At 36.4% G+C, this 17,767-nt stretch overlaps 4 protein-coding genes across 4 annotated transcripts; 1 reads left to right on the top strand and 3 right to left on the bottom strand.

Moving 5' to 3' along the window:
* Nucleotides 1–149: 149 nt before the first annotated feature.
* On the top strand, nucleotides 150–7,525 carry LOC116295397 (uncharacterized). The gene is made up of 7 exons (XM_031703193.2): nucleotides 150–517; nucleotides 1,676–1,882; nucleotides 3,013–3,279; nucleotides 3,760–3,960; nucleotides 4,519–4,695; nucleotides 5,245–5,496; nucleotides 5,899–7,525. The coding sequence occupies exons 1-7, from the start codon at nucleotides 250–252 to the stop codon at nucleotides 6,141–6,143; spliced, it is 1,617 nt and encodes a 538-aa protein (XP_031559053.2). The 5' UTR covers nucleotides 150–249; the 3' UTR covers nucleotides 6,144–7,525.
* Nucleotides 7,526–8,592: 1,067 nt separating this feature from the next.
* LOC116295398 (uncharacterized) lies at nucleotides 8,593–11,928 on the bottom strand. The gene is made up of 4 exons (XM_031703194.2): nucleotides 11,809–11,928; nucleotides 10,801–10,929; nucleotides 9,940–10,245; nucleotides 8,593–9,083 (listed from the first exon to the last, which is right to left on the bottom strand). Exons 2-4 carry the CDS (start codon nucleotides 10,922–10,924, stop codon nucleotides 8,773–8,775), a joined length of 741 nt encoding a protein of 246 aa, XP_031559054.2. The 5' UTR covers nucleotides 10,925–10,929; nucleotides 11,809–11,928; the 3' UTR covers nucleotides 8,593–8,772.
* A 233-nt stretch (nucleotides 11,929–12,161) lies between these two features.
* Nucleotides 12,162–13,557, bottom strand: LOC116295404 (mu-type opioid receptor). The gene is made up of 2 exons (XM_089028780.1): nucleotides 13,513–13,557; nucleotides 12,162–13,337 (listed from the first exon to the last, which is right to left on the bottom strand). Exons 1-2 carry the CDS (start codon nucleotides 13,555–13,557, stop codon nucleotides 12,387–12,389), a joined length of 996 nt encoding a protein of 331 aa, XP_088884906.1. The 3' UTR covers nucleotides 12,162–12,386.
* A 2,773-nt stretch (nucleotides 13,558–16,330) lies between these two features.
* On the bottom strand, nucleotides 16,331–17,767 carry LOC116295405 (sphingosine 1-phosphate receptor 1-like). The gene has a single exon (XM_031703201.2). It carries the CDS (start codon nucleotides 17,765–17,767, stop codon nucleotides 16,709–16,711), a length of 1,059 nt encoding a protein of 352 aa, XP_031559061.1. The 3' UTR covers nucleotides 16,331–16,708.

Raw genomic sequence — 17,767 nt, 5'->3', positions numbered from 1 at the left:
CAAATCATGGGCTCAACTGCCGGTTGCTTAGCAGCCGCTCTTTCCGCGCAAAAAACGTGCCAACAATACGCTTTTAAGATTCAACTCTGCAAAACTCTACGTATAAAGGTTACACGAAGTGTTTTCCACGTTTGATGTCTTCAGCCAATGGGTAACGAGTTTTGACCATTGTGCGTGGCACAAATCTAGCATTTAACAATCAACTTAGTAAACCTTCTTCACATTTTGGCCACGTCTGACACCATAGCCATGACTCGGGCCATCCTTTCCTTAGCTTTCTGCTGCATCGTAGGTTTTTCTCAAGGATTTTTTCTTGGTGGAAATGAGAAAGATAGCATAGGGATTCCAGTCCAGTTAGATAAACTAGGATTCAGACAGGATGCAAAGGTGTATTCACATTTAGTCATTCCACCATGGAGCAGACCTTTTAAGCCTGGTTACTGCATGAGCTGGGAATGGAACACCGACAAGAGGTACAGAGATCAGAGACTTGCTATCTGTCAAGAGCTTACCAAAGGTACGAACCAAAACTCTACTACATATAATATCCTTATTATTTTATTAACTGCACTTGTCCTCAAGTTGTGCCTACGATGTGGAAACTCCAGGCGCTGCAAACGTTTTGACTTGCGTCCATAAAGCTAACAAAAGTTTGAGTAAGATTTGTTGGATGAAAGAAAAACAAAAATAAAGATGTTTAGAAGATGGTGATGTAGCACAAACGTAAAATTACCTTTGAGAACTGTTTGACGTTACGTTATAAAATAAATTTAGTATCGTGTTGCCACGTGCCAGTACAAAACTAGAAAGACCTAAAAAAACCTTTCTGTTACACGAAACAAATGAGTGACAAAAACATTTAAAAAGTGTCTCCGAAAACGCATAATTCAACATCAAAGCTACCTAAATTAGTACTAACAAAATCGAATTGCTCTTAAGAAACCTACTTATAAAATCAAGTACTATGTATAACATAGTGCTAGCACATTCGATATCTTACAACGCATTATTCGCTTTGCTGAATACTGAAAAAGTGCCTTTCTCAGTTTATGCCAAGAGTAAAGTTTTCTTCGCTTTTTATGCTTTTTGCAATTCAGTCGTATTCAGGATCATTAAATTACTTAAATATTTTTGGGAAAAAATATTCGTAGAGTTCTTGTGTGTGTGTGTGTAATCTGCTAATAATTATGTGGAACTGGCCAGCGTGTCACTCAATGACATTTGCGTACCATGTCATTCTCGATTTGGATTTTGTTATAAGCTTTACTGTCATTTTTTATCCAAAAACGAATAAATGAATTGCTTTATCAACCTTTATTTTTAGCTGAGAAAGAAACAGGGCTTAACATTTTGGATGCATAAATTATGGCAAACGTTTAAAAAGATTCATTTTAACTGGTCAATACTTTTTACGGTACTTTTTATAACTTTCTTCCGGATTATTTTTCTTACCTAAAATGGTGATATATGGTGACTAGTATCAGAAAAGGAGTTGTTCAACATAATATTAAAAAGAAAACGCTTTCTTAATTAAATTATTACCAATAAATGCAAGAATAAGAGCCATTCTCCATCTAATTCAAATTCTTAACTATAAATTATGCGTGTAGTATCCTAATTATAACTATGCGTCTAGTATCCTAAATAACATATCATTTAATCGTTTGTTTTTAAGGTAAACACGAGTGTGATTCACCTGGTGGATGCCGTGACAAGTGTCCATTCTCCAATGGAACTTATCCCTATTGGCGTCTACGTAACGCTGAAGATGTACCTTTCTTGTGGGTTATTTCTTCCCTTCAAATGTACGAAACTCCCTTCTCTAACAGACCACTGACGTCAGACCCATCTAGGGGCTACGCTAGCAGCTACTTTGGACCAGGTAAAATTCCTTGTAACTCAAATATATATATATATACTGATATATTAAACAGATCTGGAGCACAAATTTTGTTTGACATTTATCGTTCAGAATAACTTGAATTTTAATTGTTTTTTGTTAAAAATTTCTTTGAAAAACTTGGAACAAAAGAGTCTTTCAAAAAGATCAATTCAATTCGCACGTGTCGCATTTAGTTGCTAAGTTATCCAAGATATCAGTTTAGAATGAAGATAAAGATTACTCGAATAATTATTATGATAACTATGCTTGAGCTTTTCTACTTGAAGAAATTTATATTAAGACTATACACTTCAAATATTCTACCAAAAACTTTAAAAAGGTACCATTTATACATGGTTCTTAAAGTCGACTTTTTGTAGCGGATAAAAACTGTGATTTCGTAACTTTACACAAAGTAAAATTAAATTGCTGAAGGGAACTGTTTCGGAAATTAAAGGAACACGTACATCCTAGGCCTATTTTATTGTAGTCTTTTGAGAATTCAAGTTTTATGAGGAATTTAGAAATTGATTTTGTAATAACTGAGTATTTCTTTTAATCTTGCCAGTAAAGTTAAACTTCGTGCTACCTTTTTAGATTTTTGTTTCAGTTTCTATTGTATATTTATCTTAAAATTCTGAATGTAAAACATTGTGGTAGCCGCAGAAAAAGTTGCTACAGCGGCTGTTCTTATTCTTCGAATTCTTATTATTATTATCCTTCAGTTTCTGGTTCTTCTTCATCGTCTTCAGTATGTTCCTATTATTCCACTTCCTTTCTTCTTCTTCTTCTTCTTCTTCTTCTTCTTCTTCTTCTTCTTCTTCTTCTTCTTCTTCTTCTTCTTCTTCTTCTTCTTCTTCTTCTTCTTCAGTTCTCCTCCTAATCCTTTTTCTTCTCCTTCTTTTTCTACTTCTTCTTCTCCTTCCGTCTTGTTCTTTTCAGTCTTGTTCTTTTTCTTCTTCTTCAAATTACTTAGTCTCCAGTCTAATTGCTACTTCTTTTTCTAATACTCTTTACTTCTTGCTTCATCTTCTAAATTCTACTCCTCCTCAACTGTTTCTTCCCTGTTCCCACTACACCAGTAACTGTAAATTTAACTCATATTATCCCCTCTCCTCTACTTCCACAAGGTTACAAGCCAAGCAACGCATTCGACAACAACGAAGACACTCTCTGGATCAGCAACGGCGCTGCTCCTCCAGGCATGCAGTGGATTGCTTTTGAGTTTGAAAGACCTGTATTCGTTGGATCCATTCGCATGGCTTTGGAGGAGGGAAAACCTGAGAGATCTCCTTCAATGATTTACGTCGAGGCATCTTGTGAAAAGTACTTCAGAAACTTTGTCACCATGTGGGTCATCAGTAACCCAAGAAGGGAGGCTGACAAGCGATACAGCGGTAAGCAACGCTGACTTTTAAGTATGAAGTACTTTAAAAAGTACTTCATATCTAAAAAGAATTATTTCCGAAGATAAAATGGATATACCTGCATGGATGCCATATAAAAGCATTTTCGGCATATATATATAGATATGTAGATATGAGGTAATCGTAGGGGACAATAGTTAAAAACCGGTAAGCACAGTAAAAAGACTGGAAAACTGACCTCCTTCAAGTTTACTCATATCCTTTTAACTTGTTGTTTGTAAAATTGATTATGCTATGGAAACATGCAGGAAAAACTATAAATTGACTAAAAGGAAGAATCCTCTTAAATGTTTTCATATAAATATGAATTTACGTGACATTTGTGGCTTATTCAATATGTCGGTATTTATAATCATATTTTATTTTCTCTTCAGATTATGGAGACTTCCTTACTTTTGCAAACAAAATTATAGTTACCTTTTAAATTTGATTTGATTTATCGATTTTCAGTGTTCGGAGAAGCCAAGTTCACAACCCTTGGGGCCAGCGGTCGCCTTGGTCCAGTGAGTGTTGGTACTCATTACAAGGGAGCAGACCACGAGGGAAAAGTCAATGTCAATAAGGGTGTTCAAATGTGGAAAGTACCTGCATCGGGGACCTACTCGATCGAAGCTGCTGGTGCTTCTGGTGGATATGACAAGTTTAGCGCTGGTGAGAAATGCAGTAAAACTCTACTATATAAGACGCATTCTGATTGGTTCAATGACTTATAAAATCCGCGTGCACCTATGATTGCATAGCAAAAACTATATCTGCACTATCATTGGTCTAAAACAACATCTCAACCTTTCATTTCATGAATACTGGATGAAATATAACGTTCCTAAGATATAACGATTTTTGTATGAATTGGAAACGTACGACAAATTCGTTGCAGTACTGTAGTCGTGCCGTATCTTACAATTGCCGTAACTACGCTTTCTGATTGAAAAAAAACTTGAAGACAATGTGAAGCCATTTCAGTGCTATGTCAGGTCGTGCCGCCTACGTGCTGTAAAATAACACTGAAACAATAATGACCATGAAATTACAAACAAGGTGAACATACGTTTTTGAAAAAAATAACGTTATTTATTTCAAATGATTTATTCCAACAAAAACTAGCAGATATAAACACGCCTTGTCTAACTACCTCTAGTCAATTTGACCACTTTAGAAATGAGCAAAAAAAACTGGGGCGAGTTGTAAATTTCACTATCGTTCCTTTAGGAAGCGGCAAATTCAGAGGACGCGGAAGCCGTGTGAAGGGAAACTTTAAACTCCAGAAAGGAGATGTCCTGAAGATTCTGGTTGGTCAAGAAGGAAGTAGCAATCCAACATCTGGTGGGGCTGGAGGAGGAGGTGGATCCTTCGTTGTCAAGGAAGACAACACCCCCCTGATCATCGGTAGGTGAATACAGTTATATTCAATTTCTAAACATGCGGCTGCTTCTTCCGGGTATAGGAAAGAGTGATTGTAATTCAATAGAAACAACAAGTGACAACTAGTTATATAATAGAACCAAGCTAACAAAGAATACAGCCAAAACTGGTAGATTGATATCATAAGTTTGCGGCAGGACCTCAACATGGCCTTGCTATACGTTCACTCTCAAACCTAACCTTCATGTCCTTTCATTTAATGAGAATCTAGCCAAGGATTCTTTATCTTAAAGTCTTCTGATACCGTACCTTGGTTTTTTCTAATTTGGAGGCCGAACATTTCAGACTTCAAGATCGAATCTAGATCTAGATTCCATGGATCCAAAATGCGGCTACCCATCATATATTGTGTTTCATTGCTCTACTTCGTGCTAGCAACCCAAAATGAAAGTGCTAGCAAAAAAGTTTGGTTCCTGACCAGCTTTTCAAGTCTTTTGTTTCATTGCCAAGCGAATTTTTAAAATGGCTGGGGAGAATTGCGCAATATAACAAACAATGTTTCGCTGTTTATAGCTGGTGGTGGTGGAGGAGTAGACAAGTTAAAGGGAGAATCCCCTCGATGCCATGGTACTATCTCCCAAGACGGTAACCCTGGATATGGTGGCGCCATGTTCCAGGGAGGTTCAGGAGGCAGAGGAGCTGAGGAGGGTGATAATGGATACTCTGGAGGCGGTGGAGGAGGACTCAAGTCAAACGGCAGAAGCAACAGGAACTTTGGTGGTTCCAAGGGAACTGGAGGAGAGGGTGGAAAATCTTTCGTTTCTGGTAAGTTTGTTGCTTAAATATCTGTCATTATAGTTTAACGTGTATCCATTCCCTGGTTTGGTTGTCTGTTTATATATTACCTGGTGTCTGCCGTTTTTTGTTTTTTTTGTTTTTTTGTTTTTGTTTTTGTTTTTTTGTTTGTTTGTTTAGTTATTTTCCTTGGCTTCTTGTTTTTCTCTCTTTTTCTTTGTTTGCTCATTCGTCTGTTTTATTTTGTTTGCTTGATTAGTCGTTTGTTTGTTTGTGTACCGTTGTTCGTTTACCATTGTACTTGTTTCCCACGTTGCTTGTCTTACTTCTTGACCTGTTTTCTTATTTTAATGCATACATTAACCACGTAGATGTCCAAATCCTTATTTCCAAAGAATAAGGCATTAAACAAATACTGTCTCTCATCACCAGGCGGTGTTGGTGGTAGATCCAACCAAAACCATGTCGATGGAGGCTTCGGGGGAGGCGGAGGACCAAACGGAGCCGGTGGTGGTGGAGGTGGTGGCGGAGGATACTCCGGCGGTGCCAGTGGATCCCGCTCCAACTCCTGTGGTGGTGGTGGTGGTTCCCTTAACAAAGGAACCGAACAGTCCAATAAGCAAGGAGCCAACAACGGCCATGGCTATGTCGTTGTTAAACTTGTTAGTTTTAAATAAGCTATGAAACCTAGAATATTATTCAAGTTACCCCTTTAGTAGAATTCAATACAATATTAGTTATTACTTTCATCAAGATCATCTGAAGTATGGTCCTGACCTTGTCCATGACTGCAAGACTTATGGGAGAAATTGAAACCAAAAGACGAATGTACGGACTGAACGACATTAACTTTTATCAAAAATTTATTTTAAGATTTCTTTATACAAATCTGTTACACTTACGCTCGGCGACAAACAATGTGACGGGCCCTATTAACGACAGCGACAACATTCGACCGAACCGACATGACTTAAATTTTGGAACCATCTTACTTCATTTTTAATTTATGTGCTCTTGAAGATTCGTTGAGTTTTACCGCTGTAAAAGTGTGGCACATACGATTGACGAGCAACAACTTCGACAAACCCAAGTTGAGCAACTTTAATTTTGAAAGTTTTATTACATTTTTACTTACTTGACGATTCACAAAGTGTGGCACAAACAATTGACAAACTTTTATCATCAAGCACTAGACAACAAAGCAAGGAGAAAACAATAGCCAAGAGCCACTAGTACTGATGAACAAGACATTAGGGACCACACCGACTTATGTTACTTTAACCAAGATTTGCGAACAGACAGAAGGCGACAACAGACACATTTTATGTTTGTATCAAATGACCAGACCGACATTAGACAGTTAATACAAAATACAAAATACCAAAGAACGAAAACGAAAAGAGACAACAGAAGTATTTTATGTTTGTATCGGATAACTGGACCGACATTAGACAGTAGAAAAAACTGTTTGAGTGATGATATACAGGATATACCGATCATGACGCAATCGAACGAATGGACCATTTTCACTCCTATCGGATTGGACCATCATTTATTTATTTACCTTGCTAAATTAACGGACTTGACCGGACACGAACGACCAAACGCTTTTATTTTTGACGAACATGGAAATCGTTTTGTGGTGAGGGATGAGTTTTTGTTCATTTTGGACTAAAATAAAACATTTTACTGAAAACCAAAATAAAATCAGAAACGACGCGGCACTTAAATATGATACGACAATTTAAACAACATCGACATCATCATTCAACAACAATAACGATAGCAACAACAATAACAACAAAATAAAGAGCAACTCAAATTGCTTGACCCACATTTCAGCCTCATCGGAGGAGTTAAAACTGGGACAAAGCAATAAAAACATTCGTTATACCCCATAAGTCTTGCAGTCATAATTACGTGCTAGTATAGATTCTTTGCTTTCATCCTCTGCTCTAGGTCTTTCTAGAATTTTTGCTGTGATTTTTTGAGTCAGCTGGCTATTAATACGTGCCTCACTGCACGAATCTGATGGCAATAAAGATGTTTTTTAATGACACTGATGGTTATTTGCTTAATTTAGTGCATACTGGTTTGTGATAAGAATGGGTGGGTTATTGACTGATATTGCTTAAGATGCAGATTGATAATCACAGTCTTCTTCATCAATCAGTGATAAATATCCTGAGAACGAAATTGTGAAGGTAATTTAGAAGAAGAAAAAAAATGAAAAGGAAGTCATGTTTTAGACTGGATAAGACTAAAATTATCAGAAAAAAAAAAGTCAAAGCAAAAACTGAAACAAAAATTAAATTGAAAACAAATAAAAAATAAAAAATAAAACGAAAACATAACTGATACACGAAACCGAAAGGAGGAACTGCAAATTTCGTTTTTCTCTATGGCTCTCAATTTTAACCTCAAATATCCCTGTATTTTATTTTATCGAACTATGAAACAATCTCTTGGCAGATTTTAAAGTTAAGGTATCGTTAGGGTGTTACGAAGAAAGGAAAACAGTAGAATCTTGCGAGAAAGCATCCCGAATCACACGGGAAAGACTCAGTAAAATGAGGATTTTTTAAAGTGTATATGACACGAAAACATTTCATCGTTTAAAATGTATAGTTTGTTAGTCGTAATAAATATATCGTAATAAAATGTGTTTCAAAAGCTTATTTCTTGAGATATGTGAGAAAATTAAGCCCAATTTGTGACGTCATTTTGTTGACACGTACTCTAGATTCAGTAGTAATGCACAAAATATAAATTGTAAATCGTATAAAATAACAACAAAAGGCATATTTTATTCAACTTCATTTGATAGCTTACGTAGTACTCTTCCAATGTTGGGAAATTGAAAAGTGTACTACCTGAAATTAAGATTCTACATTCAAACAAATTTCGTGTATTTACAACTAAATCTGGAGACTTGTAAACAAAATGACGTCACAACTTGTGCTAAATTTTCTTGAATTTCTAGAGAAATACGTTTTTGAAACAAATTTAACCGTGATATTCTTATTAATGCCAATAAAATACACATTTTTAACATTAAATTTTTTTCGTGTCATATGCACTTTAAATATCATGGTTTACTGTTTTGTTTGAGAAATATCATTTGTTCAAGGATATATATTTTTTAATATTCTCATTCGTTTACCTTAGTTTATCTTAATGCTTTCCCAAATGCATTTTAACTAACTAAAGAACATCGGGTTCCCTAAGAGAACCATTGTAGTTCTGTAGACTTTACTATTGGGATCTCTTCAATATATCAATTTCCGCCATTTTGTTTTCAGTCGCTTAACTCGGAGGCATAGGATACATAGGAGGCTGTGGCTCACTCACATGATGCGCATGCGCAGGTGGGCTGTCACAGCTGTACTTCACTTTGAGGTCCCCTTGTCTTCCTTTTCTCTTGATGGAGCACGAAGCCCATTCTGGTTTGTTGCGTTTCTTGTTTTGCGGTAATATTGACTTCATCATTTCGTCGAGGCATCTTTTTTTCAGTAAATTGAGGTCCGACACTGGTTCATTGTCTATCTGGATATCCTGAATGCTAATGAGGTCTCTGGAGTTACACTTGATTGTAACATCCCCGCTTTTAGACGAAGCTATTTTATAATAAATAAAATGATTAAGAGGACGGTAGGCTGGTTTTCATTTTCGTTTGTGTCAAGGCTCCCCCAACTCTTGGGAGATCGCTGGCGCACCACTACTAAGCAAAACCATCGGGGAAGGGGAGAAATTCATAAGAAACTTTGTTGTTTTAAAAGTAGTAGTCTAATCCGTAAGGAGAAATTTTGTTCTAAAATTTTTTGAAGAAATAGATAACGTGTTCATGCTGTACTTGTGTGAGCAATTAAAGAGCAGTTTACGTACGACTGTGAAAAGCTTTATGCCGTATGCGTGCCGTGCCGTGACCGTGATGTTTTCTAGAATTTTAGTTGGCTGATTTTTTTCTTGCCCAATGTGATTGGTTTGGCAGTGCGCAATGCATTGGCGTGACCGTGGCGCGCCCTGATCGTGCCCTATTTAAGGCATTAATTGATTGAATGAAGAGTAAATTATCGCGCGATTTGATTGGTTTGGCTTCTTATGTACCTTGCCGGTCACGACCGCGCTCGTGTTGTAGCTTTTTACACGAAAATCGCTCTATGAAACACACTGCGCAAAGATTGGCAGAACACAAGAGTAGTGAGGTGTTTAGAGAAGCATGACACATAGCGAAGCGTGCTGTGTGCTCGCATAAAATACGCATCCCCAACAAATAGCAAATATTATGGCATGCATGAAAAAGAGATGTAAATGAGAACAAGAAGCAATGTATTGACCCGCTAGCTTCACTTGTATGATTGCGGGCTCAACTGTAACAGCAGCTACTAATCAGAATATTAGTAAAAACTTATCTTAGAACCTTAAAAATTAAATGAAAGGTTTTAGAGTATAGCTAGTTTATTCATGACGTACCGATTCGGTTCTTAGACGCAGCTTCAGAAGAAGCAGCTTTCGAGTAACACCAGAACACAGTAATCACCATCACATCATTCGGTACACCCAGTTCAGGAAGATCAATCGTGCATCCCGCGGGACGAGATCCCGTGGGCATGCGGAGAGTTCGGTCGCAGTTTTTCTGTGCCTTGATCTCTATTCCAGGGTATTCATTTTCGGCTGTTATGGTATTGGCCTTGCGCGCGAGCGTTATGCCGCTGACCTTGATGCGTGGGGACTCGATGTCTTCACATTTTAGTTCAAGCGGAAGGCCCCAAGATTTGCCTTTTTTAATAAGCAAAAATATTATTAGTGTTTTTGAGAATGACGACATGACGTCTTAGAAACGTCAAATACTTTCAGTTTTCTTATTTTTTATAAAGAAGTATGTTAATTAAAAAACAAATTGACAATTAGTGCTAATAAAAAATAGAAACGATTCTGGATGATCCCAAATATGACAAAAAATCAAAAAAAGGTCAAAAAATAGATATTGAAAGTTAGGTTACGTAGCGTCGATAGTTCCAAACAGCTCGTTTCAAGAAGACCTACTTAAACCTGTTACTGTAATATCTTAATTGGATATTGAAAAACATGAATAAAGAGTATTAAAGCACATTTATAAGCCTAGAAAGTATAATCTAAATAAAAATGAAAAAGAAAACTACACAAAGTAAACTATACTACAGCTGTGAATTCAGTACCTTGAGTCATAATCGGTTATTTCATTTTTAATGAATTGTTTATCTAATATGAAAAAATATTGATACAATTTATTATATTTTGGATTAAATAAAAATGTAGTCAAAGCTCTACCATTTGGCACTTATACTTACTTACCAATCAAAAGTTTGTTGCTTTCCCAAGGGGTGTTATCCTCATTCCCTTTACACATCCTGATCATAGCCTGAAACCGCGCTAGAACAAGAAACAGCACCACTCGAGTACACCAGTTATTGGCCATCTTACCTAATTTTGATAAAAATTCCTTAAACTTTTACTGGACTCAATAACAAAAAAACCCTTTATACAAACTCAACGAGAGTTAGAACAATTCAGCCTCATATTTCTCCCTATAGATCCAACATTTAGTAACTTCGTCCCTAAAGACACTATCGATTTTGAGAAGTTGTTCACTATTGAAGTAATTTAGAGTTAATTATTTATTGTTTTAGAATGTTGCTTGTTTCATTAAAATAATCTTAAAGTTCGGTGAAATTGGCTAGAAGGTCATCACCATGGCAACAGCTGGTAGCCTTAAGAGAACGGTGATAAGAGGTTTCTTTATGACAGGTTTTTTTAACTGTTTGCTAGTACTTTAATGGGCAAGGAAAAGAGCATCTTAATGTGACAAATGCAAAATATCGTTGTTTTTGTCTTTTCGGAGTTCCAGTTGCCCACGGGCAAATTATAAAATCTAGCTTTGAAATCACTGATTTTAATGGTCGTTTCACAATTCGAGTAAAATAGGCTTAGTTTTACCATGAATTCAAACCAAGAAAGATGTTCGTTAGAAATATTTTCTCAAAGCTAGGCTTAATTAAAATATCAGCTTTTATAGCAACTCGCAGCAAGTTTATCATGGTTTAATATTTTTCAATTGGTAAAAAATATTAAAGATGAATAAATGCTTGTGGACCAATTTGATAAACTTTTCTCGGGTATATATAATTAAATTTTATGTGTTACAGAAGTAGCAGGTGAAAAGCACCTGCGAACGGCAACAATGTTGAAAGTCATAGCAAATACGGATACAACAAAAACTACCAACGAACGAATACCACAAAATTAAAGTCAAATAATCTTTAACAGCTAGCTACAAATAGTAGTCATTTAAATAAAACTCACCACTTAAAAGCTTTATGATGAAAAAGTTCTGACAGAGTCTGCTGTTCCCCTTATTGCCGAAACCCTGACAATTATGTTTTCAAATGGGAAACGAAAGGCTAATATATATTGGAAAAGGTACTGATCATTGCTCGAAAAATTAGGTGTTGACGTTTATTTACATATAATATATAAAGATTAGAAGAGATTTATAGATTGTCAGATTATGCTGGATATGATACTGGTTATTATCCGGTAGCTTATCAAGATAGAGTTGATAATGTCTTAATGCAGAAGTGAAGAAGAAGAAGTAGAAGAAGAAGAAGAAAAAGAAGGAGATCAAGGAGAAGATCAAGAAGAAGAAGAGGAAGAAGAAGAAGAAGAAGAAGAAGAAGAAGAAGACTAATGCAGTAAATTTTGCACGTGGCCGGATAACATATCTGGTTATTGTTTCTTCCTTTTAAATTCTAAATCGTTTTAAGACGGGGTTTGGAACCAAATGTTTTATATTGCTTCACAAACAGTTCTGACTTCACTTCCACCTCTCTGTTTCGTACCAGGTGGCTCATAAGGCCTCAAGAATCATGCTCATCAACACTTCATTCATCAAAAGAATTTAAATCTTCCTTTCCGGATGGAGTGTCTGAATGCTTGTAAGAAGTACCAGTAACATCAATAACAGGAATAACAGAAGACTCTCTCGCTTGGCCATCTTGTCCTTTGACTCCAGAGGAAGTAACAGCTTCCTGACAATGAGTCAAAACATTTGAACCAGAAATATCAAACCTCAGCTGATCCGGGAAGCTTGATATCACGATGCACTCACAATCCATGCGAGCCAATGCATTTACATTCCTTGAAGGCGGTTTTCTCCTGGAGATGTTTTGGACATTGATTCGCCGTGTAGATCTTGAGCAATACTTGCAAATGATGGATTTGGCTGCTCTTTTAAATTCTGGCATGCGAAACATGTAAACTACTACGTTGACACCAGAATTGCAAATACTAAGGGCAATTAAAAAGAAGAATGTCTTGTTGCTAGATGTCGCTGTGTAACTTATCTTTTCTTGGTAAGTAAGCACTTGATAATACACGCTAACTGGAAACCAGGTTATAAAAGATGCGAAGGTCACAAGAAAAAGAGTACCAGCCAACTTTTTATCACGTAAAGTTTTTCTCCGGGAGTCTGCAGTTATGTTCCTGCACTTTTGTTTCATAAAGATTCCTAAATAGCAACCGAATATTGTAACACAAATGGTCAACATTTTCACTTGGTCAAAATAGAGGAAAGGATGCCAAGTAATGATGCCGGATGAAGCCAAGAGCCCCAAACACGAATTTGTAGCTGCTATGAGACAAGGCACAGCGATGAAAGTAATGTAGAGTTTCGGAACAGCGTTTCTGTGATGAATAGGGAACACGACTGCCCATAGTCTTTCGATGGAGATTGAAGCGATTGTGGAGATTGAGGCAACTACTAGAAGATAGTTTAACTCTATAAACACTACAGGATAAAACAGGATTGAAACTCTTCGAAAACCATAGCTAAGCTAGATCCTCAACAGCTATCCCCATTGTCGTCAAGCCAACCATTAAGTCAATCAAACACAGGCATACAGCAAGGTAATAGGGCCGTGTGCGTAGGCGCTTCGTCTGAAGAAAAACTATCAAGCATAAGATGTTCCCCAAAAGAATAAATGTTCCTATAAGCAACAACAGACTAACCCTGGTGTTGTTTGCTATGGCCTGCTCAGATGATGTACCTTTCATGTCTAGAACTTTGTGCCAAGGAGAATTACTTTAGTTGTTTGTATTTCACGAATAATTCTTAACAACTCTGATGTCTTCCATAAACACTTGATCGCAACCTTGAATTGTGTTAGCTTTTACTTTAAAAGGGAGTTTGCACAGGTGAAACAGTGGTGCAGTGCACTATGAACGGTTACATGCTGCAATAGATAGGTCAAAGTACAAGAAAAGTACTTCAACCGCACAATTACTTTCGATGAGGAGCAGGGATGAGAGTTGTTGGCACTCAGCTGGGTCGACTCTTTGCCCTCCGTCTCCGCTTTCGCAGTTGAAATCAATTAGTTCAGAAGAAAATCCATTTCTGAATATAATTTCATAATGTAATGTTGCAGTGTTCCACTATCTAAAACCAAGAAACCTCAAGCGACATTGAATTTGAATCGTTCAGATCCAGTTGTTCCTTTTTCAGTTTTTCTTTTCTCGAATACGAAACTTTAAGAATACGTATGTAACTGTTATACTTAGCGTTTGAAGAATATCTTAACTTTACCAAGAAATTATGACTCGCGGATTCTTATGGATTGGTTCGTCGCATCGGTTCCGTGAGAGTAAAAATTGCTAAACTTTTATCACAAGGATAGTGCTGTTGTTACAAGCAGCTGTATACAAGAACAACGTTTGTGCTGGGTTTTGATTTATTTAAGCCATTATTGGAAATTCTTGTTTATAGAAGAAAAAGTAATATTCTTCCGGATGCATGTTTAAAGTAACTGCAGGGGTTGCAACCTCCTTGAATATACCTCTTTAGCCTGCGGTGAAATAATTTCCCATTTCAGACCACCTGTCTTTCTCTTTTAGAATAAGACTCTTTGTTTGAGTCGTATCCATCATTTTCATGTGTGCTCTAACTGCATGCTCAACCGTTAATCAAAGAAATGATAATCTAGGGAATAGCAAGTGTTCTGAAATAGGAAAACCTTACGCCCACGTATTTCCAAGATCGTCTATTTTGTCCTCTAAAAAATTCCCACAATACACTGAAATGTAACCTCGACCCAGTTTTTTTCTCAATCTCGGAATGGCTAATTATAATGTGAGAAATACTGTAATGGATTCCTAGTCTATCTAATAGTACGATTTCGATAAACTAATACCTATATTGTTTCTTAATTTTTTATTTCTATTCGTGGTGCTGCTTTAGGAGTAGGCTAAGTCAAATAAGCTTTTCTCTCAATACAGTTTAGTCTTCTATCTTACATTTACAGAAGCACTGATATCAGTGTGACAGAAACACGGAATGAACTGAATATACTAAATATCACTTTTCCATAGAAGACGAACTTTATTTGTACCAATTAATTCTTACATTTTTGTTCTAATTTGATACAATATTTTATGTTAAAACAGATTGAGGGGTACCAACTTCCAAAAATAACTAGAAAGCTAAAAATGCTTGGAAGTCGGTTTACGTATTCTTAATTAAAAGTCATTACATTTAGGATCGGGATTTCTGCTATTTACAATCATAATAATGAGCATAATAACACACTGTATGAACACATAGGCCAAAAATAATAATCAATGATTGAAAAAATGACAAAAAAAGACACAAAAACTATACATCCATATCACTTACAGTTTGAACTGTACCATCAAACATCTCGACTGATGTCAGGCAACTGACCCATTCTATATATGGACTTTTTACCCACATCAGAACCACGTATCATTTTCGAAATTTGATGGCAGTTAAATAACGACCCTATTAATTCTCAAGGGAACGACAAGGTTTGATTTAGACCAAACTGTGTCGTTCCCTTGAGAATTAGGATTATTATTTAAATTAAATGTCATCAAATTTCGGAAATGATAAACATTGTTTTCAAGTGGATTCAACTGAATCTTTTTATTGCTTTTTTCTTAGCAACTCAAAAAAATAATAGAAAATTTTAAAAAAAAATTGGAAAAAAATTGAAAAATAATATTTAAAAAAACTGGACGAAATGCAAATGGCGCGTGGAACAAATAAGTTGGTTGTGCTCATAAAAGAAGGAATAAACCTCTGATTATTTAGAAAAATGATGAAAAAAAGATGGAAAAAGAAGAAATGACCCGAGATTCATTTGACACTTGAGCGCAAGAGACTCTCGCCGCGATATATACCGAAAAGATGAACATCCCGTCAATCGCAAATAATGTTGTATTGTGGTATTAACATTTACTCAGTGTTAGATTTAGAGCTTCCCCCTCTTTCCTGAAGAAAGATTTGGCTACCGCTGTATTATTTCAATCTCGTTCATATAGGTCTAGCTAGCGATTAAATCCGATAAATTGATGTAGGAGAATAAGATACAAACTCAAGCTCTAAGGGATACAACTACTTAAACAATTAAATACATGTTAGAATATAACTATTTTGCCAGTATAATGATACAGTAATGTTAGTACTTTTTTCACATACATACATACATACATACTTTATTATTTATTTAGCACCTCTATTTGATAATATTTAAAAATTATAAATATGTAGATCAACAAAAAATTAGGTACAAGCTACCTATAATAACCTAATGGTTAGCCAAGATAGGCAGCGATTTCCCCTACACATTATATAAGTGCGCATTCCGAAGATAAGGTTAGTATAAGGAGTTCTTTGAGTTCATTAACTCTTAAAATGTTTTTGCTTCTTCATAGGAGAACAAACTGCCTCCCAAACTGTTTTCTGCATAATTATTTATCTAATATTATTTATTATATATTTATAAGCTTTCACCAAAATAAAACAGCTACAAATGATAATATCAATATATGATACTAGGTGTGCAAAAACAAAATGAAATGAGTGATAATGCATTTTTCACTTTTTTAAATATTTGTGAATATGTTGACGCTGCTGGCTAATCCTGAGAGTCTGCAATCAAGGTACAGTCAGTGTAATCCTGAGAGTCTGTAATCAAGGTACAGTCAGTGTAATCCTGAGAGTCTGTAATCAAGGTACAGTCAGTGTAATCCTGAGAGTCTGTAATCAAGGTACAGTCAGTGTAATCCTGAGAGTCTGTAATCAAGGTACAGTCAGTGTAATCCTGAGAGTCAGTGAACGAGGTACAGTCAGTGTAATCCTGAGAGTCTGTAATCAAGGTACAGTCAGTATATAGCGGTATTTTATGGACTAACAGCATGATTTGAATAAATACTTGCTTGGCGTTCGGTCTGGTTTTAATTTGGGCTCAAACGAACCATCATTAAACTGTGTTTCTTGTTGAATGGTTTCAGGGTGTTCAGATCCTGCCGCATCGTTAATCTGCGATGAACACGCAACACGCGAACTGCGCCTCTTCTTCCATGGAACCAGTCTAAAAACAGCCCTCTTAAACTCGGGAATCCTAAATAAATATACAACAATATTGATTCCTGAGTTACTGGAAGCCAAAGCAATCAGAAAAATCAAATGATGCTTCGATGATGTAGTGTTAAAATTTTTACAAAATATCTCAAAAAGAAAGTAAATGTTAACAGGATAGATTGTTAGTAGAGATGCTAACGTGACGACAAAGAGCGTGACAGCTAGTTTTCGTTCTCGAATTGCGTTAATCTGTGGCTTGTTGCTTCTTATGCTGTTGCTTCTCATCTTCTTCAAAAGCCCACAGTATGCTATGATGATTGTCAACAGTGTTGCTTGGGATAGTGCAACGTCCACAAAATTGAAGGCGTGCTCGGAAACGAATCTTCTTCCACTGGAAATAAAAAGAACCGTGGATGCGACTGCAAGAATCCAAGGCAGAGCGATAAGTGCAACATAAGGGCGTGTACCAGCAGATCTGTGTTTCGTGGGAAAACCAACCGCCCAGAATCTTTCAAGGGCAACAGTAGCTATAGTAAATAGCGAGCACATTCTCGGGAAATACTGTGTAACGTCCCTCCAGAATGCGAATAACACATTCTTGGTTCCATGAAAAAGACTCAGTCCATCCTCCACGCATATCACAGAGGCAGACAACCCCACCATCAAATCCGCTACCGATAAACTTATTAGAAGATAGTACGAACGCTTTCGTAGTTTTTTGGTTTTCAGGAACACAGCTAAGCACAGGGCATTTCCCACTAGAATGAAGACTCCGAGGACGGCGTAAATTATCATTTGCGCGATGGTCAGTGATCGATAGACGTTTGACGTATTGGATACATTTAGCGTGGGAAATCTTGCAGTTGAATTAATCGTAGAGTTCAT

The sequence above is a fragment of the Actinia tenebrosa genome, unplaced genomic scaffold (genome assembly GCF_029948245.1).
Source record: "Actinia tenebrosa isolate PJP-AT-01 unplaced genomic scaffold, QUT_ActTen_1.0 PGA_scaffold13__45_contigs__length_12533684, whole genome shotgun sequence".
Lineage (NCBI taxonomy): Eukaryota > Metazoa > Cnidaria > Anthozoa > Actiniaria > Actiniidae > Actinia > Actinia tenebrosa.
This window is presented reverse-complemented; position numbering and strand designations above follow the sequence as displayed.